Here is a 24,884-nt window from a genome sequence, read left to right on the forward strand (position 1 = left end):
GCAGGAGTCATGATTTCTCATCCAGGCTCTGCCACTGACCTGAATTGGGGCAAGTCACTTAACCCCGACATGCTTCAGTTTTCTCTGTAAAATGTGGCAATACCCACAGACAGGGGTAAATTAATGTTTGTCCGGTGCTTTGAGTCAGAGCACTATATGTGCAAAGTATTATGATTTTTTATTATTATTAATAAGGTTAAACTCTCATTTGAAGCTCTGTAAAGGTTTAAATATTTATTGGGATTTTTACTGTGGTGATGGGGTTCAGATTTTTGTGATTTGGATCTTTGAAGGATGGTCCAGTGGTTAGGGTGCTAGCCTGGGACTCAGCAGATTTAGGTTCAATTGCCAGCTCTGCCACAGACTCCCTATATGGTCTTGGGCAGGTCACTTAGTGCTTGTGTACACAGGGAGTTATTCTGGAATTGCTCTTCCTGATTAACTCCATGTGTGGATGTTCTTATTTCAAAATAAAAACATCTGCACGTGGAGTTAATCAGAAATCGGCTTTAAATTCACATCCTATCTTATTACAGATTTATTTTCATGTGTAAAGACTAACTCTTAGTCTCTCTTTCTGTGCCTCAGTTCCCCATCTGTAAAATGAGTGATAAAAGTACTTCCCTGTCTCACAGGGGTGTTGTGAGGATAAAAACATTAAAGATTGTAAGATGCTTAGATACTATGGTAGTGGAGGCCACAGAAGTATCTGAAAGAGAGAGATAAAGGCATTTGAGTTGGTACCTAGTGATAATTTGATTAAAAAATAGAAAGATATAAAATTAACATGTCACGCATTAAATGGATTAAAAGTTGGCTAACTGATAGGTCTCAACATATATTTGTAAATGGGGAATCATGATAGTATGGCTGTGTTTCTAGTGGGGTCCCTTAGGGACTGGTTTTTGGCCCTATGTTATTTAACATTTTTATTAATGACCTGGAAGAAAGCATAAAATTATCACTGATAAAGAATGCAGATGACACAAAAATTGGGGGAATGGTAAATAATAAAGAGGACAGATCACCCTGATGCTGAGCGATCTGGATCGCTTGGTAAGCTGGGCGCAATACTGTTTCTCACTTTGACAATAAAAGTAGAAATTAAGGCTTGCATCTTGCAAAGTTACCTGTGTGGGCACACCACTTTGTCCATGTGGTGCATCCCTGAAGGATTGGGGCCTACAGTGATCAATACACATCAATCCTGAATTCCAAGTCCCTATTTTAAAAATAAACGTTTCTCAGTTGTAAAAGTGCAACATAATAGAAAAGTAATATATTGGTTTTATATGCAAATCTATTACAGAGAAAATGCTTTTGGATCTGAGAATATTTCTCTCAGTTTTCAACCCAAGGGAACTTTTTTATACAAAAGTTATAAAAACTCTTAAATTAATTATTTCAGTACAAATTAAAGACAGAACCCTAATTCAGTAGCTCCTCTCTCATTTCTCTTAATTAAGGCCCCAGTCATTCTGACTCATACATAACTTTAAACAGTGAATTGTCCTATTGACTTCAATGAGATAAACAGCGTGTAAAGTTAAGCACATGTATTAATCTTTGTAGGATCAGGGCCTGAGTCATAAAAATAATAGAGTGGGTGCTGTTTTAAAAACTTCAGCATTTACATCTTCTTGTGGTAATTGAAAATAATATATATGGTACTGCAGAACAGTAAATGCTGAATTTTAAATTGCACTCACTGTACTAATGATACTTTTATGTATATAAACACTTTACAACCTCCAAGTATACACCAATATTAACGGATTCATCTGTCATTAATCTAATTACTTGGTGATATGATCTATACAACATTCTTACCTGAATGAAAGTGTCTTTTAGTATACTATGCCCCATTTAAGCACCTAGGGCTTGATTTTAAATGGTGCTGAGCACCCACAGATCCCATTGAGTTTTGGCTGGTCAATACTTGTGAAAATCATGTCCTTCAGTGTGGACTTTGTATAGGGTCTTGTGTGGTATGGATTGTGGGGGGGAAAAATTATCCAAAATCCTGAGAAGTCTTCTAGAAGCTATGGGCCAGCTCCTGTTGAAGTTTAATGGGGATTTGCTTCAACATGAACTTGGACAAAAGAGTAAATGATTTATAAAATTGTACATAGGTGCTAATGTAAGTTGGTGATACTACAGGAACTCTTGTGTCTTTATTGGTCTGATCTTGTAGGTGCTCCATACACAGGACTTCTAGTGGGAATTCCATATGGATTGAGCACTGTGCACTCAGCTGCTCTGTAATTTCTGTTACAATTTAAATATTTAATTTAGTTCAGAACAAAAAGTTTTAAATGGCTGCTGGAATGATGGATTGAAAAAATGTCATCACGGAGAAGGAATAACTTTCTTAAATAATACTTCTAGCTAGATTGTAACATATACATTAATGATTTTCCCTGACTGAGGTTTTTCAGCATCATATAATTAAGAAGTTCTACATAAAGCTGACAAGAGCACATAAGGAAATCTGTGTCTGATGAAAGTATCCCATAAAATGGATAAAGTTGGAGGAACATCTGGACATGCGAGGATAAGATTATGTGGAAACCATCAAACTTTGGATGTATCTTGGTTAAATTCTAGCCTACAAGAGACATTATTACCAGGAAAACCATGGCATAAGGTAAAATGTTTGTTTGCAAAATATGCATCTATTAATAATGATTTAAATGCATGTGGATGTCATCTTTGCAATTTTTGATCTGTCCTTGTTCCTATTGCTTGCTTATATGGACATTTTTTTCCTTAGTGTGGGGGGTATTAAAACAACAACTGTTGTTTTTAAATATGGAAGTAGGCAAATATTCTAATGACTATTTCAGTTAGCTTGTCAAGAATTTTATTATTCTCCTTGAAAGTTAGGACAAAAGTCATGCATCAGAATGTTACTCAACTGTTCACATTAGATTTACCACAACAAATTCTCTAAAGGCAGTGTGTTTGCACAAAAACAGCTAAAGAAACTCTCAACACATATGAGGCAAGGGGAAGATTACAATCTTCCAGACTGTTTGCGTTCTGTAACTTTAATTTCACTCATCTCATGGACAAAGCATGTTATAAATACTGGCCAGATGGACATATTTGAACAGAATGCTAGCAATAAACATCAGACCAAATTCATACCTTCACCAGGTCTGAGTTTGCCCCATTATACTTAGTATCTAATTCTGAAATATAATTTAATAAAAAATTGTCAGAATATTTTGCTTTCTTATGGGTTTTCTGATATTTAGCTTTAACTTTTCTTTGCTTAATAAAATTTCCTTACTTGTAGGTAAACCCTAAAGCATTCCTTCCCTTCATAGTGTTTATCTGGTTCAAAGTTTTGTTCAGTTCTTATATTCTTCCCCTTCCCCCTTTTTTTCATAGTCTCTAAGAATCGTTGGCAGTAACCATCTTGAAATCTTTATTTGCTTTGAGTTATAAAGCAGAATCAATATAGATTCCTGCCCACCAATTTAACCTGATATGTAAAAGAAAATACACCTACAAGCAAAATGCATTGATACATTGTTTAGTTTTGAATCCACAAATAGGGAAGTCAAATAATCTGAGTACTATCAATTTTATTTACAGCATAGGGCACAATGTTGCAATACCTTACTCAATAAGTGAGTCCCGCATTTATTTTCCTTTCCCGTCTCTCTTTCAAAGTTCTCTTATTGCAATGACTTTCCATGCCACTAAGGAGGGCTGGAATCATCTGCCTTTGGTGATTGTCTGTACTGCTCCATGTGTCACACAGAGGATTCTGCTAAGGAACAATGTAAGTTGCTTGCATTGCCTCAGGGAATGAGCATGCTGCTGTCCCAGATCGTTCTAGCCCAACAGCAGAAAGATGAGCTTGGGAACCAAGACTGGGATAGGTTTCAGAGTAGCAGCCGTGTTAGTCTGTATTCGCAAAAAGAAAAGGAGTACTTGTGGCACCTTAGAGACTAACCAATTTATTTGAGCATAAGCTTTCGTGAGCTACAGCTCACTTCATCGGATGCATAAAGTGGAAAATACAGTGAGGAGATTTATATACACACAGACCATGAAAAAATGGGTGATTATCATACACATTGTAAGGAGAGTGGGATAGTTCTGCATGGCAGCATGTTGAAATAAGATGCAACCTCTGGATCAGCCACATTAAGATGAAAGATTGCTCCTTAAAGAACTTCAGATGATGTCCAGATACTACAGTGCAGGGTGCATTAAAAGTCAATAGTTAGCCTGAATTAAAGTTTGAAGAATTTCTGGAACTACAGTATGTTTAAAATACTTACTGAGTCAAGGTAGGTGAGTAACATTTTTTTATTGGACCAACTTTTGTTGGTTAAAGAGGCAAGCTATTGACCTACAAAAGTTGATCCAATAAAAAACGTTACGCACCTAGTCTCTTTAATATCTGGGGACCAACACAGCTACAACAACACTGCAAACTTAGTATTTTATTACTAATTTATTTCTCCTTTAGGTTTTAGACAAACTTGGAGCTGCTCTTGCTGATGACATGAACACCAACTAAGAAATCCTAAACCATGACAAATGATTTTCTGTCTCCTTGGCCAGCATTTTGTTAAAAAAATATTTTAGTGAGTGTCCTAATCAACCTAGTCTACTAGTAAGTGAGTTATGGGAGCTTTGAGCCTACAGCAACATAACGTGAACATGTACAAATCTCTTGTTGTCATAAAAGTAAAGTGGATTATTTTGTTCTCAGTTATAAAATTGTACTTCTAAATTTTTCAGTGTAGTTAATCGATCTGAAATAAGATTAAAATGTTATATATCTTTTACCTTGTATCTAACAGGCTTTCAGTATTTTTTTCTCCTCTCAGGAAACTTGAAAAGAAAACAAGATAATGAGTGTATATATGAGGGTTTTCTCCATTGGAGCTATGGTTCAAATCCAGATTCAGTGAGATATCAAACTCCTATAAGGATAGATTCTGTAGTCCTAACTTAGCAAAACTTTCATTGACATTATGGGAATTTTGTCTGAGTTAGGATTGTAGGATCTAGCCCTTTGAGCAGACTCTTCTTAGAACGGAATTCATGTGGTAGCAGACTTGACAGGTTTGGAAGCATTTGTGCGTGACAAGGAGGATGGGAGTATCCAGTTCTTCATTATGGAAGGTGATGACTGAATGTAGGGAGGATGGTAGTGGGGCTGCTGTCCTGTTGAGTATACAGTTCTGGACAAAATCCTGAGGATCTTACTTAGGCAAAAATGTCATTAACTTCAATGGAAATTTTGCCTATGAACTGAGCAAGGAGCTCAGGATTTTGTTCCATATCTTTAAAATCTTCTTAAGCATTGATTGTCTGGCTACTAGAATCTTTTGTTGCCAAAGCAGTAGAGTGTTTTTAAACCTGGGAATTTCTTGCTCCACATTAAGAGTAGCCTGAACCAAGCTTAGTCTGTGGTATCTTTACCCTAGGAAATGGTTATTTCTCTTAATAAGAGTAACCTGCTAACAGGACTTGCTACTGTGGGAATTTATTGTTCCCCAGTAAGAATATCTTGGGACAGGAGCACTCCCAATATCATTGTCTTTGTGAGAAAGTTACTACAGATTTTCTTTAGGGAAAAGTTACTCTCCCTGTCTTAAATATCTAACTTAAATAATCGAACACACAAAGTAGGAAGGCAGAACTTTTAACTGCTTTGTGCCTTACTTACCAAGGTGTTTTTTTTTTTTAAATAAGAACCAAAATAGAAGACCTCACTACACTTTTGAACATCCCTTTAAAAAAATCACAAAACAATGTATTAGTTTTCAAAGTTAAGTACTTCATCACTTGTTTTTCAAATTAGGCATTTGTTATCTCTAAGGAAGAAGTTCATTACTATTTTGAAGTCCACTGCATTTGTTTTTGCAAGAAATATTTTATAGAGGTATTTCAGATCCATTGCTTCTGTCAGCAGCAACTTGCCATTTACCCTTCTTTAACTGGGGGTTAGAGGACAAAGATAGGCAAGGAGGTGATGGCAGTATGACTTCTTCATGTGCCATGCTACCAAAGGAAGAGAGGATGTAGGGAGTAATGGAAGGGTCAGATCTCTGTGTGATTGCCCTGGGATCCATGAAACTTTTTGACAGATCTCAGAACATCCATCTCGTTCAAGGGTTCTCCCCTCCATGGCTCTACAAACCACAAGCTGGAATAATGCTTCAGGAACTCCATGAATTAAGAGTTTCTTGTATTGCTCTTCACCTCCTGCATCTTTTTCTGTTGGTGGATATATCCAACCTTGGAGTTTAACATTTGAGAGTAAGGCCGAGTAAGACTGGTACATGAAGAAGTAGTAAGTATGACTCTGGGTATTCTTTCTGAAAAATAAGAGATTCCTTCAAGTAAACTTTTCTCCAGGATAAAGATATTTAGAAGTAAGTTTGACTCAAAATAATTTTACTGAGGACTAAGACATTCTTGGGAAAGAAGGCTTGCCTCTATATTCAGTGGCACCAGTCCTTCCTCTCAGTGGCTGACATAAGGCACTGCTCATGGGCAAATTTTCTCTACTAAAACTTCCTTCCCTAACGTGATAATCAACAGTCGTGGCCCTGGCAGCAAAAAATGGCAAGAACTGTTTATACAAGATGTTATGTTCTTGTGATAACCCAAACGTTCTGTACCTAGTCTTCCACAAACATGAGTGAGAGAGATCAGAAGAAGTTGGAAGAAGATACAAGGATTTGGGTGAAGCAACAGTGCTTAAAAGCTGCGGAACGCATTAGCTGTCAGTTCAGACTTGGTGAGTTAAGATATACTGTCTATGCCATATATATGTGGAAACAAGCTTGGGCAATAAAAACAACTGCCACTATCTGCAAATCTTACTGTTACAGCTAAATCTTTGTCTACAAAAGTATTAAACAAAAGATTTTAGAGACTCAAATCCAGCCACCTACTCTATTTATGAATAAACAAGAATGTGATTGCACCACAGAAATAATGGGTCAGGTTCTGGTTCCTTCTCTAGCTGCTTTTGCGTCATTTTGGTTGAGCAAAGCAGCTGTAAAGCAAGCAGATCTGGCCTCCTAAGGATTCTCCTACACTTGAAAATCCTTGGAGGACTGTAGCATCTCTTATGCTTACACATCTTGCTGTCTTTCAATGAATGATTCATTCTATAGGAAAGGGGCATCGCCAGTGTGTCCCTCTACTCCATTGATTCCTGGGTGCCAGCATGGCTTTTTGGGACAGTAGGTTGCTGGATGTGAACGAGAGCGGTCTTTTGTCAGCTCTAATTTATGCTGAGGAATGGCCCAGTCCTTGGCTGGCCCAGGATCTAGGGATTCTAATGATGAATAATACCTATATCTGATACCATACTTTTCATTGTGCTTTTTTTCAATCGATCTCAAAGCATTTGACAAAGGCAGTACGTATCATTATCTCCATCTTTTCAGATAAAATGCCACCTGAAAGCAAGCTGTCTTTACCCCTCCTTCAATCTTGCACCAAACACAGATTTGCCAAATGGAAGGATGTGGGCTGAATGGGTCAAATTTATCCCTGATGTCATTCCACTGAAGTTGGGGGAGTTAATACCATGGATGAATTTGGCCTGTGGTTTAATTTGTTACTACAAATGTCTCTCACATAACTATCACAGTTACCAGGCTAACTGTGCTTCTGACTCCCTCCTGATTTCTGAGTTCATCCCCTCTCACATCTCATCATGTACCTTGGGAAGGAATCACCTAATTCTCCCACTCTCAGACCAGGTCTGACTTAGTTTCAGTTCCTGCAGTTATTTTTCTGCTAGGAGCTATGACAGTGGTACTCAGTGACCAGACAGCCTTCTTAAAGGAAAGTTTTTATTTTTTTTAAAAAAGCATTTCAAAGAAAAAGACCGTAAAACAATAAAACAGACAATATTCACGTCTAGGTAACTCATGTGTCTGTCCATCTTCCAGATGGGGATTCTGGTAGACCTAAGCTTCCTATAGGCACCACAAGGCTCCTGCCATTCTGCTATCTCCCAGGGGCTATGAGAGTGACCACCCAGCTTTAAGAGTATAGTACATTTATTTAGGACAAAAGCATTACATGAAAAAACATACAAACCAGTATATTCTACACTCATGCTAAGCCTACCACGTGGAGACACTGGTAGGTTTCCAGTCCTTCAGACTCTTCCAACAGTGTTTTGACCTCCTGGTTATAGTCTCATCTGAGTTCAAGGATCAAATGAGGGACCCTGAGTCAGTTCAGGCTGCCCCTTGTTACCAAAACCCCATTCTTTCCCTACGGTGCCTCTTGAACCTGGTCAGAACCAGTATGTGATGGGGCGGGATCTGAGTTACTACAGAAAATTCTTCTCTAGGTATCTAGCTGGTGAATCTTGTCCATATGCTCAGGGTTTAGCTGATCACTATATTTGGGGTCGGCAAGGAATTTTCCTCCAGAGCAGATTAGAAGAGGCCCTGGAGGTTTTTCGCCTTCCTCTGTAGCATGGGGCACGGGTCACTTGCTGGAGGATTCTCTGCTCCTTGAAGTCTTTAAACATGATTTGAGGACTTCAGTAGCTCAGACATAGGTGAGAGGTTTTTCGCAGGAGTGGGTGGGTGAGATTCTGTGGCCTGCTTTGTGCAGGAGGTCGGACTAGATGATCATAATGGTCCCTTCTGACCTTAATATCTATGAATCTATGAATCTAAGGCTGCTAGGCTCTGAGTGACAGTTCCTTCCATTAAATCACAAATCAATTCTCTATGTCTACTGCAGGGAGTTTTCTGTCTTTAAAAGCTACGCAGTGCTTTAAACACACATTCACAGGAATTGTCACCTTTAACCATTTCGTGTCCCTTTTGATCTCTAGACTCCCAGTCTTCGCAGAACAGATGCATAACTTTAGGCTGGAGCCTGGAAGTAGGCCATTGTCTTGTAATTGTTGCCCAGTTGATGGGAGGTTGCTTACACAGAGCCACTATGTTGTCCTTTCCTGCTTGTCTTTCCAACAGTCCGCTATTAAGAAAGACCAGTACATCCATAAGGAAAGTTAAATAAGCTATTATAGCTATACAGTAACTTCACCTCACTGACCAGGCCACAGATAATATTCACACAATTATTATATATCAGTATGCTCAGATTATTACCTAGCAGCTCCATGCCTGCCACAGTAATGTCCTCAATTTCATTCATATGTTTTCACCTTTCAGTATGAAATTGAAGAAGTCACTGTATGCCATTATTTCCTGCCATAGGCTCTGATCCTACAATGAGTTCTCTGCAGGCAGACCTCTGTACCTGTCTGGAGACCCACTGAAGTCAGTAGGATTCTGTGCAGATGCAGGGGTCAGCCTATGCAGATCTCATTGGAGGACTGAATCCATGCTGCTTATTGTCCTTTTTTGTTTATTTTGTGTTTTTTATCAAAAAAATTCAGCTAAAATATATCTCGGAAGAAAATTAAATATGCAAATAAATGAAAGAGAAGTATATATAGCAATATCATACCAACTGCAGCTTAGCAGTAATTAGGGTTTACCGCAGGAATGTTCTGCTGTTTTCAAATTAACTTTTTATCGTAGGAAATCTGAAAAATGTCCTGTTTTAGTACTGCTGTATCTCCTACCTGAAGCTAGAAATGAAACCGCCACAGGATTCCTTATTCGATGTATGCTCTTCAATAAATTGGTTTGCATGTAAAAATGACTAGTGTTCATGTAAGTGGCTGAATTAAACAAGAATTTTTTGTGAAGTTAAAATTAAAAATTGATTCCCTTCAATAATAATAATAAATAATGACTTGACTTCGGTCTCTTGAAAATATTCACTTTTAAAAGTGCTTAATAAATATTAATTGCACTTAATTGGAATTCCAGTCTCTGACTCCATCTTAGGAGTCATTCTTAGATACCTTAAGGTTGGAAAATGCAGTTTTAATTTTGCTTTTAAGTCTTTTGGACCTGATTTTTTGCCCCCAAACTGTGTGTATTCATCTGCAATGTGAAAAGAGTGTAAAGTGGGATTATGACATAACCAACCAGAATTCTCCACTCACTTACACCAATGGTAGTATTTTGTACCCAACCTGCATTTGCTTTGCATAGGTGTAAGATTGCACACAGGGCGCAAGGCAGTGGAGAATCAGGTCCTTTGAGTCCGACCCTGTATTTGTTTAATTGTGTGTTTTGGGTGTGCAAGATATGGAGGACTCAAGCCTTGCATTTGTAAATTACTTTTAAAATAAATTACATTTTGTTTTCTGTACACTAGATAATAACTGACAGACTGGCTCCCGAAATGGTGCATTTTCTTAATGATACCTACAACACAGTAGCAACAGAGATGGAATTGTTATTGGCTACACATGAAGCATGGAAAAAGGTAGCTTATTCTTTCTCCAGTTACAGTTTTTTGCTAAGAAAAAATCTTTAACTTGTTTTTTTAAATATTATTCAGCAAATAAAAATCCAGGTAATTTATATACCCTCTCATAGGTTATTTTGAATCAACTTTAACATCTAAATTAAAGATCTGGTGGTAGATATCCAAAATTGTAAATTGTTTGTGACTAGAACACCATTTATTTTAAATTTTGCATTTATAGGCAGAAGATTCATATAAGGATCTACTTCCATCAGAGTGGAATTCTAATTCGACATCAGTAGCTAAAAAAAGGACAAATTCTGTTGAAAGCAAAGACCTCAATCTAGCCATACACAGAGGATCTGTTTTCCAATTAAATGAAAAAGGTAAAGGAATACATTGATTCAACCCTTAATAATGCTCTCTTAAGTGTACCTGACATTTAAAAAATAAATCAGAAATATCCACATAGAAAAAAACATAATTAAATTAGAGTTAAGGCTACCATAACTGTACTGTGGTTGGGGAGCAAAACAGGCCCCAGCAATACCCACAAAGCCTGATTTAAGGAGTTCTGACTCAGCCCTCTCAATTCCCAGGTCCCTATCTTCCACAATAAATCCACATCATCATTACATGAGTGGAAAAGCAAATTTATTTAATTTGATGCATTTTACTTAGTGTGATTAGGGTCCCAGGGAGCCATGCTGTAGTCACTCACTTAGGATCAACTGCAAAGAATGGGGCAAACAAACCCAAAGCTGGTGGATATTCCAATACTTAGGCTTACCAAGCAAGCACAAAACAGCTTCTGTAATACCTTAGTAGTTACCCAGAAGCCTACAACACAGTTTCCTTTTAAGGAACCCAGCTTCAGGCCTTCACCCAGACACCCAAGTCAAATACAAAAGTTCTACCAATCCCAAAGGATTGGACACGTTACCTCCCAGATTAAGGAATATTTCAGATCTTACCCAAATACATTCTTATAGCCAATTCTTATTAACTAAACTAAAATTTATTAGAAAAGAGAGAGAGTAGTGGTTAAAAGCTCAATATACATACAGACAGGAGTATAGTTTCAAGATCAGCTTCATAGTAGAGATGGTAAACTTTGTAGTTGCAAAGAGTTCTTTCAGAATTAGTCCATAGGTTATAGTCCAATGTCCATATTCAGGGTAATCCAGGTGGGACTGGAGATCTCAGCCTTATGATTTAAGCTTCCCCTGCCTGAAGCATCAAGCAGATCTGAGATAAAAAAGGATCAGGACCCAAGGGTTTTTATACAGTTCCAGGCATTCTTTTGGCAGCTCAGAGTCCTTAGGCGTACAATAGGCAATCAGGGAGACTTTGAAGTAGACATATTTCCTAAGCATCACTAGTAACTAGCTACAGGGATTAACATAAGGTAATTTATCCATTAAGCAGTTTATTACAAACTTTAAAGAGACATATAGACAATGACACTATTTCATCCAACATTCATCTAAATGTTAATATTCCCTGTTGATCTCTGAATCAATTGCTATAGTGATAGACAGGAGCTGTCTATTTTCATGGCTGACATCTAACAAAATATAAGTAAACACATACAGTTAGTATTATGTCCAGTCCTCTAACAATACAGGTTTGCATTTCAAAGTTCTAGCCTATCTAACATGGAATGACCCTAATTACCATTCACATATTTTTCTAACATGTCTCTAAAGGTTGACTCTGGGTCATTTAGCCTGCGAGCCACTTAACCCTTTCTATTGGCACCATACTTGACACACTTTGTATAAGATTCATTGCAACTATAGAACAGTGGTAGCAACAATGATTTGCAAGGTCATATTCTAATCAGATAACATCACACTTAGAGATTGGTCCAAGTAGAAAAGAAAGTATTCATATCTGGAGCTTCCAAACTATCAAGATGTTTGGATCCACTTTGTGGTTCAGCATATTATAAAGATAGGAGTATGTGTGATATCCACACCTGAATCCAAGTTTCAATTCTGAAGCCTTCCGAATTCTGATCCAGGGTTTAGGTTCAAGCCTCTCTCTCTCTTTTTTTTTTTTTAAATACCAGAGTTTACAGAAAGTGTTAACATTATTTAAATGCTACAACTACTATAACCATGTTGAAAAACAAACCTGCATATTATAGGTTAAGAACTTCTGAAAGTACCAGTGCCAGTAATTCAGAGATAATTTGTTAACAAAGAGTAACTGCTTTGCTTGTGCTTTCCCTGACAGTCAAGAGTGCCAAACCATTTTTGAAGAGTGTGATTTTTCTCCTTTATTAAAACATTAAAGGACCTCCACTTCAGATACACAAAAGTGCTCCTTCACACAGACATGAGAGCTAATAGAGGTTTTCAAGCTCATGTAGAGTGTCATTATTTATTCATTCAGGTTTAAAATAATTGGGCAAAAGATCAGCTAGTGTAACTACCCACGTGAGTTTTAAAATAGATCAATTTACTGCAGAATGTGTGGCATTTTGCAAAAGAATACTTTTCACCTAACTCATAGCAGTGTTTTTTCTCCAAGTGCTAGTGCATATATATATATATAGCTCAGGTATGTGCTTTCCCACTAGAGCCGGAGACTTGTAGATAGGAGTTCCCATTAGGGCGGCACATGTGCTCTGAGAGTCCTCATACCTCTAACCAAGGTCATAAGGGACGGAGCTGCCTGACTTCTCTTTCTCACTGCCTGTGGCTCTCAGTGATGCCTCACGCTCACTGTCTTTCTAGTGCTGGTGAGCACCCTTTTCTTTTAAATAGTCCTAGAGTTGTTAGCTTAGTCTTAGCCCTGGTCTACACTAGGACTTTAGGTTGAATTTAGCAGCGTTAAATCAATGTAAACTTGCACCTGTCCATGCGATGAAGCCCTTTATTTCGACTTAAAGGGCTCTTAAAATCGATTTCCATACTTGACATTAGCGCTTAAATCGGCCTTGCCGGGTCAAATTTGGGGTACTGTGGACACAATTCGACGATATTGGCCTCCGGGAGCTATCCCAGAGTGCTCCATTGTGACCGCTCTGGACAGCACTCTCAACTCAGATGCACTGGCCAGGTAGACAGGAAAAGAACTGCGAACTTTTGAATCTCATTTCCTGTTTGGCCAGCGTGGCAAGCTGCAGGTGACCATGATGGAGTCCCAGAATCGCAAAAGAGCTCCAGCATGGACTGAACGGGAGGTACGGGATCTGATCGCTGTATGGGGAGAGGAATCCGTGCTATCAGAACTCCGTTCCAGTTTTCGAAATGCCAAAACCTTTGTCAAAATCTCCCAGGGCATGAAGGACAGAGGCCATAACAGGGATCCGAAGCAGTGTCACGTGAAACTTAAGGAGCTGAGGCAAGCCTACCAGAAAACCAGAGGGGCGAACGGCAGCTCCGGGTCAGCGCCCCAAACATGCCGCTTCTATGATGAGCTGCATGCCATTTTAGGGGGTTCAGCCACCATTACCCCAGCCATGTTGTTTGACTCCTTCAATGGAGATGGAGGCAACATGGAAGCAGGTTTGGGGGACGAAGAAGATGATGATGATGATGATGATGAGATTGTAGATAGCTCACAGCAAGCAAGCGGAGAAACTGGTTTTCCCGACAGCCAGGAACTGTTTCTCACCCTGGACCTGGAGCCAGTACCTCCCAAACCCACCCAAGGCTGCCTCCTGGACCCGGCAGGCGGAGAAGGGACCTCTGGTGAGTGTACCTTTTAAAATACTATACATGGTTTAAAAGCAAGCATGTTTAATGATTAATTTGCCCTGGCATTCGTGGCTCTCCTGGATGTACTCCCAAAGCCTTTGCAAAAGGTTTCTGGGGAGGGCAGCCTTATTGCGTCCTTCATGGTAGGACACTTTACCACTCCAGGCCAGTAACACGTACTCAGGAATCATTGTACAACAAAGCATTGCAGTGTATGTTTGCTGGCGTTCAAACAACATCCGTTCTTTATCTCTCTGTGTTATCCTCAGGAGAGTGAGATATCATTCATGGTCTCCTGGTTGAAATAGGGTGCTTTTCTCAAGGGGACATTCAGAGGAGCCCGTTCCTGCTGAGCTGTTTGCCTGCGGCTGAACAGAAATGTTCCCCGCTGTTAGACACGGGGAGGCGGGAGGGTTGAGGGGTAGCCACGCGGTGGGGGGAGGCAAAATGCGACCTTGTAATGAAAGCACATGTGCTATGTATGTAATGTTAACAGCAAGGTTTACCCTGAAAGACTGTAAAGACTGTTTTATAAAATGTGTCTTTTTAAATACTGCTGTCCCTTTTTTTTTTTTCTCCACCAGCTGCATGTGTTTCAATGATCACAGGATCTTCTCCTTCCCAGAGGCTAGTGGAGATTAGAAAGAAAAAAAAACGCGCTCGTGATGAAATGTTCTCTGAGCTCATGCTGTCCTCCCACACTGACAGAGCACAGACGAATGCATGGAGGCAAATAATGTCAGAGTGCAGGAAAGCACAAAATGACCGGGAGGAGAGGTGGCGAGCTGAAGAGAGTAAGTGGCGGGCTGAAGACAGGGCTGAAGCTCAAATGTGGCGGCATTGTGATGAGAGGAGTTAGGATTCAATGCTGAGGCTGCTGGCGGACCAAACCAGTATGCTCCAGTGTATGATTGAGCTGCAGCAAAGGCAGCTGGAGCACAGACTGCCACTACAGCCCCTGTGTAACCAACCACCGTCCTCCCCAAGTTCCATAGCCTCCACACCCAGACGCCCAAGAACGCGGTAGCGGGGGGGGGCACCGGCCAACCAGCCACTCCACCACAGAGGATTGCCCAAAAAAAAGGAGGCTGGCATTCAATAAATTTTAAAGTTGTAAACTTTTAAAGTGCTGTGTGGCATTTTCCTTCCCTCCTCCACCACCCCTCCTGGGCTACCTTGGTAGTCGTCCCCCTATTTGTGTGATGAATGAATAAAGAATGCATGAATGTGAAGCAACAATGACTTTATTGCCTCTGCAAGCAATGATTAAAGGGAGGAGGGGAGGGTGGTTAGCTTACAGGGAAGTAGAGTGAACCAAGGGGCGGGGGGTTTCATCAAGGAGAAACAAAGAGAATTTTCACACCGTAGCCTGGCCAGTCATGAAACTGGTTTTCAAAGCTTCTCTGAGGTGTACCACACCCTCCTGTACTCTTCTAACCGCCCTGGTGTCTGGCTGCGCGTAACTGGCAGCCAGGCGATTTGCCTCAACCTCCCACCCCGCCATAAACGTCTCCCCCTTACTCTCACAGATATTGTGGAGCACACAGCAAGCAGTAATAACAGTGGGAATATTGGTTTTGCTGAGGTCTAAGCGAGTCAGTAAACTGCGCCAGCGCGCCTTTAAACATCCAAATGCACATTCTACCACCATTCTGCACTTGCTCAGTCCTGACTACTGTCCAGGCTGCCTGTGTATGGCTTCATGAGCCATGGCATTAAGGGGTAGGCTGGGTCCCCAAGGATACATATAGGCATTTCAACGTCCCCAACAGTTATTTTCTGGTCTGGGAATAAAGTCCCTTCCTGCAGCTTTTGAAACAGACCAGAGTTCCTGAAGATGCGAGCGTCATGTACCTTTCCCGGCCATCCCACGTTGATGTTGGTGAAACGTCCCTTGTGATCCACCAGAGCTTGCAGCACTATTGAAAAGTACCCCTTGCGGTTTATGTACTCGCCGGCTTGGTGCTCCGGTGCCAAGATAGGGATATGTGTTCCGTCTATGGCCCCACCACAGTTAGGGAATCCCATTGCAGCAAAGCCATCCACTATGACCTGCACATTTCCCAGGGTCACTACCCTTGATATCAGCAGATCTTTGATTGCGTGGGCTACTTGCATCACAGCAGCCCCAACAGTAGATTTGCCCACTCCAAATTGATTCCCAACTGACCGGTAGCTATCTGGCGTTGCAAGCTTCCACAGGGCTATCGCCACTCGCTTCTCAGCTGTGAGGGCTGCTCTCCTCTTGGTATTCATGCGCTTCAGGGAAGGGGAAAGCAAATCACAAAGTTCCATGAAAGTGCCCTTATGCATGTGAAAGTTTCGCAGACACTGGGAATCGTCCCAGACCCGCAACACTATGCGGTCCCACCAGTCTGTGCTTGTTTCCCGAGCCCAGAATAGGTGTTCCACAGCATGAACCTGCCCCATTAGCACCATGATGCATGCATTGGCAGGGCCCATGCTTTCAGAGAAATCTGTGTCCATGTCCTGATCACTCACGTGACCGCGCTGACGTCGCCTCCTCGCCCGGTATCGCTCTGCCAGGTTCTGGTGCTGCATATACTGCTGGATAATGCGTGTGGTGTTTAATGTGCTCCTAATTGCCAAAGTGAGCTGAGCAGCCTCCATGCTTGCCTTGGTATGGCGTCCGCACAGAAAAAAGGCATGGAACGATTGTCTGCCATTGCTCTGACGGAGGGAGGGGCGACTGACGACATGGCTTACAGGGTTGGCTTCAGGGAGCTAAAATCAACAAAGGGGGTGTCTTTACATCAAGGAGTATTTCAGGCAGGACTTCACGGAGGGTTCCAATAAGAAATGGTGCACCTAAGTTATTGTTCTTACTGGAACAAGGAGGTTAGTCTGGCCTTTGATTGATACATGGCTAGATTTACCTCGCTGCACCTTCTCTATGAGTGACTGCAGTGTGACCTAGAGGAATGAGTCCCCTAGATGGGGTGCGGGAAGCAAATGAGTACAAAACAAATCTGGTCTATTTCTTGTTTTGATCCACTCCATCTATCTTTTACATCTTTGGCTGGCAGCAGACGGTGCAGAAGGACTGCATGCCATCCACATCTCATGACTGCCCGGCAGAAGATGATGCAATAGGACTGCTAGCAATCCGTATCGCCTGCCTGCTCACCGTAAGACGGTTCAGTAGGACTGACTGCAGGACTAAAGAGAATGACCTGGTCAAGTCACTCCAAATTTAGTCCCTGCGCCCATGTCTGCCCAGGCGCTCCTGGCCGACGTGGCCAGGAGCATCTCGGACATGACGATGACGGCTACCAGTCGTACTGTACCGTCTGCTGCCACAAGGCAAGGGGTTGATGCTGCTGTGTAGCAATGCAGTACCACGTCTGCCAGCACCCAGGAGACATATGGTGACGGTTACCTGAGCGGGCTCCATGCTTGCCGTGGTATGGCGTCTGCACAGGTAACTCAGGAAAAAAGGCGCGAAATGATTGTCTGCCCTTGCTTTCACGGAGGAAGGGAGGAAACGGGGGCCTGACGATATGTACCCAGAACCACCCGCGACAATGTTTTAGCCCCATCAGGCATTGGGATCTCAACCCAGAATTCCAATGGGCAGTGGAGATTGCGGGAACTGTGGGATAGCTACCCACAGTGCAACGCTCCAGAAGTCGACGCTTGCCTCGGTACTGTGGAAGCACTCCGCCGAGTTAATGCACTTAGAGCATTTTCTGTGGGGACACACACACTCGAATATATAAAACCGATTTCTAAAAAACTGACTTCTATAAATTCGACCTAATTCCGTAGTGTAGACATACCCTTACTGTGGATAGATTAGCTTATTAGTGTTTCCTTTGGAGTGAAAGAGAGAGAGAGTGTGTGTGTGTGTGTGTGTGTGTGTATATGTGTGTGTGGTTTTTTGTTTTGTTTTCTCCCTGATAGGACTACTTGTATCTGTTTTTACTCCTGTGGAGGTACCCCAGTACTGGAACAGCTATGCATAAAAGTCCCCATGTTTTAAAAATTGCCCTTCTTGTGAGGCAGTTGTGGCCATTAACAAAGAGCATACTAGATGTCTCATTTGTCTAGGTGCAAGACATATAAGGGGCAAATGTATCTGCCAGTCCTTTACTAAGGGGATGCAAAACCTCAGGAGGCATGTCCAAGGACATACCTCATGGAAAAATTCATTTGTCCTGTCTCCAGTCCAGGCCATTCTGGAACTGAGCAAGCTTAGTACTCCTCTACCAGAAGTGCTCTGGCTGCTCCATCTACTCACAGAGGAAGAAAACCCCTGAAAACCTCCAGAGAAAAGAGACATAATTTTCCACACCAGGGGACATCTGGCCCAAATTGCCAGCTCTCTGGAGATTAAGACTACATTGAGAACCAAGAAGGGCTCCTTGAGCATACACAGGGACTCCAGTTGCCACACTTCAGCTGCTAAAATTCATATAAGCTGTCTGGTACTGAGCTAAAATTGAGAGCTCCAGAGTGCCCCTGGTACCATATAGCTGATGTATGTAACTCTGGTACTGTTAACTCTGGTGCCAACCACATTGGTACCATTGGTATGGGTACCTAATGTATGGTCAGTGACTCCAATGCTGGTGGCCGTGACACCAGTGCCATTGATTTCATTGCATGAGGTATACCAGTAACTGTGGCATTGATGCTGTCAGTATAGTTGACTCCCCAGGAATATAAGGCAGCCAGGAAGCTACTCTACGTATTGGTACCGGAGTCTTGCTGCAACAGACTATTCTCTTGGTGATAACCGCAGTTCCGCCAACGTCAATGGGTGCATGTCTGGAAGAGATTTAGACCCAAGCACGATGGTCAAGTTAATTGGGGATGTCATTGATTCTACAACTGCCACAGCCTACCTGCATTAGGAAGGGTTCTAGTCCATGCTAAACTTGTGTACCAGTCTGCAAGTTCATGCAAGGACAATAGAAATCTTGTCTGAGACAGTTAGGGCATGTGGCATCCTGAACGTACGTGACTCAGCATGCTAGACTTCACTTACAATGTATGCAGAGCTGATGGAGATGTGTGGATTGACCAAACAAGTACCCTCTGGACATCCTGATTCATTTACTTGCTCAAGTTCTAGGTCTCAAGTTCATGTACTGGTAGATGAGTCTGCAGAATGTTTGCTGGAGAGTACTTTACACTCCTCTTCTTCCAGCTATATGGTTCATCAAAGAATCATCCCTCCATATAAACTTCTTGGATTTAAGGGGCATACACTGAGCATGCAAAGCTTTTCTCACCTCCATCAAGTGCCTGATGATACTAGTGATGGAGACAAGGGGGTGAGGCAATACTTTTTATTGGACCAACTTCTGTTGGTAGAAGAGACAAACTTTTGAGCTACACGGAACTCTTCTGATCTTGGTGATGATGGACAACACAGCTACAATGTTGTACCTCAACAAACAGGGTGGAGCAAGGTCCAGTCCTCCATGCCTGGAGATGGTACAAGTTTGGCACTTCTGCATTTGAGGGTGCAATACCCTCAAAGCCTGTTACCTTCCTGGGGTGCAGAATGTTCTCTGCAGATATGCAGGTTCTGTTCAAGCAGGGACTAGTAGATGCTTCTCTCTCTGGGTGGTCATTATGTACTGTGCATCTCATAATGTGAGTTTATTTTTAGTACTGACCACAATGTATCTGTGACAGAACCTGGACTCTGACTGGCCCTGAAACAAAAACAGTGACATTTTCAGTTTTGTCTGGTTGTGAAGAGGGTGACACTGGAATATCCCCATTTCTGGACTATTAGACTCACTATGCTGTTTTCAGTGACCACTTGTGATTTTCCTGGGATTTCCTGCTGAGGTGATCTGCGAGAACAGTCCAAATTCCCATCACCTAAGGAATTCTTCTGGGTAATCACCTGAAATGGAATAAATATATGTGCACAGGTACTCCAAAAAGAAGAACCCATTCCTTCCCTGTACAGTAACTGTGGTTCTTCAAGATTTATTGTGCACATATATATTCCATGAGTCATCCTCTTTCCCCACTACTTCGGAGTCTAATGTCGCAAAGATTCTGGTGCACAGGAACTGAGAGGACTTTCCTCCCTCAGTTGGAGGTACGAGGACCCTCAGAGTGCATGTGCCATCCCAATGGGGTATTGCTGACCAGAAGGATTTGGCACAAGTGCGCTGGGCACACACACGTGAAGTGGAATGCATGTGTGGCCAATGCATCTCGAAGGACAACAGTTGTTGTACAGGTTTCAGAGTAGTAGCCATGTTAGTCTGTATTCGCAAAAAGAAAAGGAGGACTTGTGGCACCTTAGAGACTAACAAATTTATTTGAGCATAAGCTTTCGTGAGCTACAGCTCACTTCATCGGATGCATTCAGGGGAAAATACAGTGGGGAGATTTATATACATAGAGAACATGAAACAACGGGTGTTACCATACACACTGTAATGAGAGTGATCACTTAAGGTGAGCTATTACCAGCAGGAGAGTGGTGGGGGAAGGGGAGGAACTTTTGTAGTGATAATCATGGTGGGCCATTTCCAGCAGTTGACAAGAACATCTGAGGAACAGTGGGGCGGGGGGGAATAAACATGGGGAAATAGTTTTACTTTGTGTAATGACCCATCCACTCCCAGTCTCTATTCAAGCCTAAGTTAATTGTATCCAGTTTGCAAATTAATTCCAATTCAGCAGTCTCTCGTTGGAGTCTGTTTTTGAAGTTTTTTTGTTGAAGAATTGCCACTTTTAGGTCTGTAATCGAGTGACCAAAGAGACTGAAGTGTTCTCCAACTGGTTTTTGAATGTTATAATTCTTGACGTCTGATTTGTGTCCATGTATTCTTTTATGTAGGGACTGTCCAATTTGACCAATGTACATGGCAGAAGGGCATTGCTGGCACATGATGGCATATATCACATTGGTAGATGTGCAGGTGAACGAGCCTCTGATAGTGTGGCTGATGTGATTAGGCCCTCTGATGGTGTCCCCTGAATAGATAGTGAACACAGTTGGCAACAGACTTTGTTGCAAGGATAGGTTCCTGGGTTAGTGGTTCTGTTGTGTGGTGTGTGGTTGCTGGTGAGTATTTGCTTCAGGTTGGGGGGCTGTCTGTAAGCAAGGACTGGCCTGTCTCCCAAGATCTGTGAGAGTGATGAGTCGTCCTTCAGGATAGGTTGTAGATCCTTGATGATGCGTTGGAGAGGTTTTAGTTGGGGTCTGAAGGTGATGGTCAGTGGCGTTCTGTTATTTTCTTTGTTGGGCCTGTCCTGTAGTAGGTGACTTCTGGGTACTCTTCTGGCTCTGTCAATCTGTTTCTTCACTTCAGCAGGTGGGTATTGTAGTTGTAAGAATGCTTGATAGAGATCTTGTAGGTGTTTGTCTCTGTGTGAGGGGTTGGAGCAAATGCAGTTGTATCGTAGAGCTTGGCTGTAGACAATGGATTGTGTGGTGTGGTCAGGGTGAAAGCTGGAGGCATGTAGGTAGGAATAGCGGTCAGTAGGTTTCTGGTATAGGGTGGTGTTTATGTGACCATCGCTTATTAGCACCATAGTGTCCAGGAAGTGAATGACATCTTCATCATCTGGACCCATGGAAAAGAAGCCCTTGAGGAATTCCACCATGATTTCAACAATTTCCATCCCACTATCAACCTCAGCCTGGACAAGTCCACACAAGAGATCCACTTCCTGGACACTATGGTGCTAATAAGCGATGGTCACATAAACACCACCCCCAACTGTTCCTCAGACGTGCTTGTCAACTGCTGGAAATGGCCCACCTTGATTATCACTACAAAAGTCCCCGCCCCCGCCCCCCGCTCTCCTGCTGGTAATAGCTCATCTTAAGTGATCACTCTCATTACAGTATGTATGATAACACCCATTGTTTCATGTTCTCTATGTATATAAATCTCCCCACTGTATTTTCCACTCAGTGCATCCGATGAAGTGAGCTGTAGCTCACGAAAGCTTATGCTCAAATAAATTTGTTAGTCTCTAAGGTGCCACAAGTACTCCTTTTAGTTATTGTACAGGTAAGTAACTGTTCTTATTGTGAATTTTATATCTATAGTTCTCCAGTACTCTCTGCTTTGAAGCAAATGAAGTTCAAATATTTGATTTCTTAAACAAACAGTTCTATTTTAGATATTCCTTTCCATTTTATTTTTTGGTGATACTGCCATTGGTAACTTTTTGAAAGAGTGGAAAAGGTAGCTATAATTCATTAGTCATTTACTATTTATATTTGTTACAGACAAGATGCATATTGGTCCTGACATACCCTCACCTATTCTAAATTGCTCAGCAAGTGATATACTGGGAGACTCAATCTGTGCCATAATCTCATTAGATTATAATAGTATGTTAACTGTGTGTGAAAGACTAAGTGGAAAATTACTTCCAAAGACACTTCAACAGTTTATCTGGACTGATAAACTTCTAAAAGCAGATACAAAAGGTGACAAGTTTGAAAGAATAACGTAAGTATTTATTGTTTTCCTCTGTTGAAAAATATTGTGGTGTTGTTAGTAACTGCAGCCATCTAATTCTTGGATTATTAATATATTCAAAGTAATCCCTGATTCTCTGACATGAAATTAGCCCAAATGTTCTTCAAACTGTTGAGAATAATACCACCTTAACATCATCTTGAAATACAAGTAGGAGAGCGGTTCCTCTCTGAAGTTTGTATTAACTCCCACCTCTTGGAATATCCAAAAAACGCAGAAGCAGTTTAGTGACATTTGACTACTAATTGACTGGCTCCAGGACACTTTCAGTTTCTGCCTGCCTAGATCTCTGTAATCACAATGTTACTTTTCATTCAAATGAATTTTTATAATTCAACTCCTCCCATGTTGTAGTCACTTGATGTTCTAATATGAAACAAGAGCAGGTGTAAATGGAACAACCCACAGCAACTTCTAGGTAACAAACTGTGGGCCAAATCAGACCTTGCTCAGTCAGATCTCCCCCTGAAATGAATGAGAACCTTTGCCTGTGGGGTAAATGCTTTTCTTTGCTCTGAGTTCAAGTGGCTGAAGGTGAAGCATTGGAGACCTACAGACACTGGGGCATGAGGAGGAAATCAGGCCATGGAGTCAATCTGTAGCTGCTTGCTTAGCTCTGAAGCAGCCTTGGCACCTGCCTCTGGCTCTGCATGTAGAAGTACCCCTTCTGGCAACAGCTGGTAACTGGCTTGGTGGTAGACCTGCTTACCCCACCCATCTCTTCAACCCCCTCTGTGCCTTGCTCCCAAAACTGACTGCACAGAGGGCTGCTGAAGAGCTGGGCAGGTGAGCTGGCAGGAAACCAGGTAAGTGTCAAAACCTGCCTGATTTCCATCAGAATTTTGTCAAAATCATCACATTCCTGCAAAACATTTCAATTTCATTTAATTGGCATTTTCTGTTGGAAAATTTCTATCCAGGTCTACTTTCATGCCTCCCAAATATTTTAAAAGAAAAATAAGTCTTTTTCTCTGTTTCTTCCTCCCTTCTGGGGAAATAATTTGATTACTTTATAAATGTTTTTGTTTGTTTGTGGGTTTTGTCTGTGTGTATGTGTGTGCATGCGCGTAAATTACCGAGGGGAAAACAGTTGAATATTTTGATTCTGTTCTAAAAGCTGTGAGATCAGTGGTCCTTGTTGTCCTTGACAGAAAAAAAATCATAGGTCCAACTCCTATCAAAGTTCTCTCTCCTGAGTACATGAGCCACTCCCAGTTGATTGTCAGTTTAATTGTTCTGCAGAACACAGATGTTGTGGGAGGTCATAATCATGGATGGAGTGGTGCTATCTCAGGAAGGTAGGGCCAATCTCACGGAGGGCTTTGACTGTCATTTCATAGACCTTGAACTTGACGCTGTATTCAATGAAGAATCAATGCAGAAAACTGGATTCTGGTTTGATAAAGTACTGATATCTTTGAAGATGTGGCTTTTTGGAGGCCCATGGAAAAGTCTAGTAATTTTATGCTTGAATGATTTCCAAATGTAGGGCTGAATTGTGTCCCTGGTTATGCACATGCAGCTCTCATTGACTTGAATGGGACTTATGTGCATCCAGCAGAGCCCTGAGCAGATACATGCTGTGGGCCAGATCCTCAGCTCTTGTAATTTGATATGTCTGTTTATGCCAATTGAGGATCTGGCCCTTTGTGTATTATTGTTTCCACCCCACCCTCCATCATTTCCAGAAAGTTTGAATTCGCTGTGAAAGGGGCATATTCTAGAATAGCTCATTGACATGATGAATGGGCATTTCTGGAACTATTGCATCACAGTATAATAGTCTGCATTGTGTCTGAATGCTGATGTATAGAGTGAGTATTTTGGATACTTTTAGGTACCAAGTATTTTTATGTCAATTCATCTCAGTTCATAACAAGCTTTTGAAAACTATATGTAATCAGGGAAATTAATCAGTGCTTCACCTTCTCAGAATTCTCGAGAGAGAAGCTAGAGTGAAGTTTGGACAAACAGTGGAGCACCGAATTGCTGAACTGAAAATTAGAAGTGCCACCCGATCACCAATTTCAGGCCTTATTGAAAATGCAGTTGTGGAGGTTAGTCAGAAAATGTAAAACCTGGCATGCTAACTATTTTTTATTCTATATTTTCTTACTCCTTGTCCTGAGCACTTCATAATGAATATTTGCACTATGTAATGGTGATTAAAACCATATTCATTTGGTCATAGCAATACTACCATTCTGTTGCATATTTCCAAATATCAGGTGACTTCTGGGGTTTTCTTCTCCTATCCTTAATTGGTAATCATTTTGCTAATGTTCTCCTAGCTGGCTCCTTTGGTTGGTTACTGAATTCTGGAATATCATTGCAA

General features: G+C 41.5%; 1 protein-coding gene across 3 annotated transcripts; it reads left to right on the forward strand.

The window, feature by feature from the left end:
• The first annotated feature begins 10,640 nt into the window (after positions 1–10,640).
• LOC140899538 (uncharacterized) lies at positions 10,641–15,180 on the forward strand. 3 transcript variants are annotated; one of them, XM_073315224.1, is made up of 4 exons: positions 10,641–10,730; positions 13,466–13,537; positions 13,634–14,048; positions 14,639–15,180. In XM_073315224.1, the coding sequence occupies exons 1-4, from the start codon at positions 10,722–10,724 to the stop codon at positions 14,911–14,913; spliced, it is 771 nt and encodes a 256-aa protein (XP_073171325.1). In that variant the 5' UTR covers positions 10,641–10,721; the 3' UTR covers positions 14,914–15,180. The 3 variants fall into 3 exon arrangements, with proteins under 3 accessions (XP_073171325.1, XP_073171324.1, XP_073171326.1); XM_073315223.1 differs by having other exon boundaries at positions 13,466–14,048; XM_073315225.1 differs by lacking the exon at positions 13,466–13,537 and having other exon boundaries at positions 10,643–10,730.
• Positions 15,181–24,884: the final 9,704 nt, after the last annotated feature.

Source organism: Lepidochelys kempii, chromosome 17 (genome assembly GCF_965140265.1).
Source record: "Lepidochelys kempii isolate rLepKem1 chromosome 17, rLepKem1.hap2, whole genome shotgun sequence".
Lineage (NCBI taxonomy): Eukaryota > Metazoa > Chordata > Testudines > Cheloniidae > Lepidochelys > Lepidochelys kempii.

Excerpts from the sequence above, each read along its gene's own strand:
- LOC140899538 (XM_073315223.1), top strand. Across the intron at positions 14,049-14,638 it reads AGGCGGAGAAGGGACCTCTG|CTGCATGTGTTTCAATGATC; the intron begins GTGAGTGTACCT and ends TTTCTCCACCAG.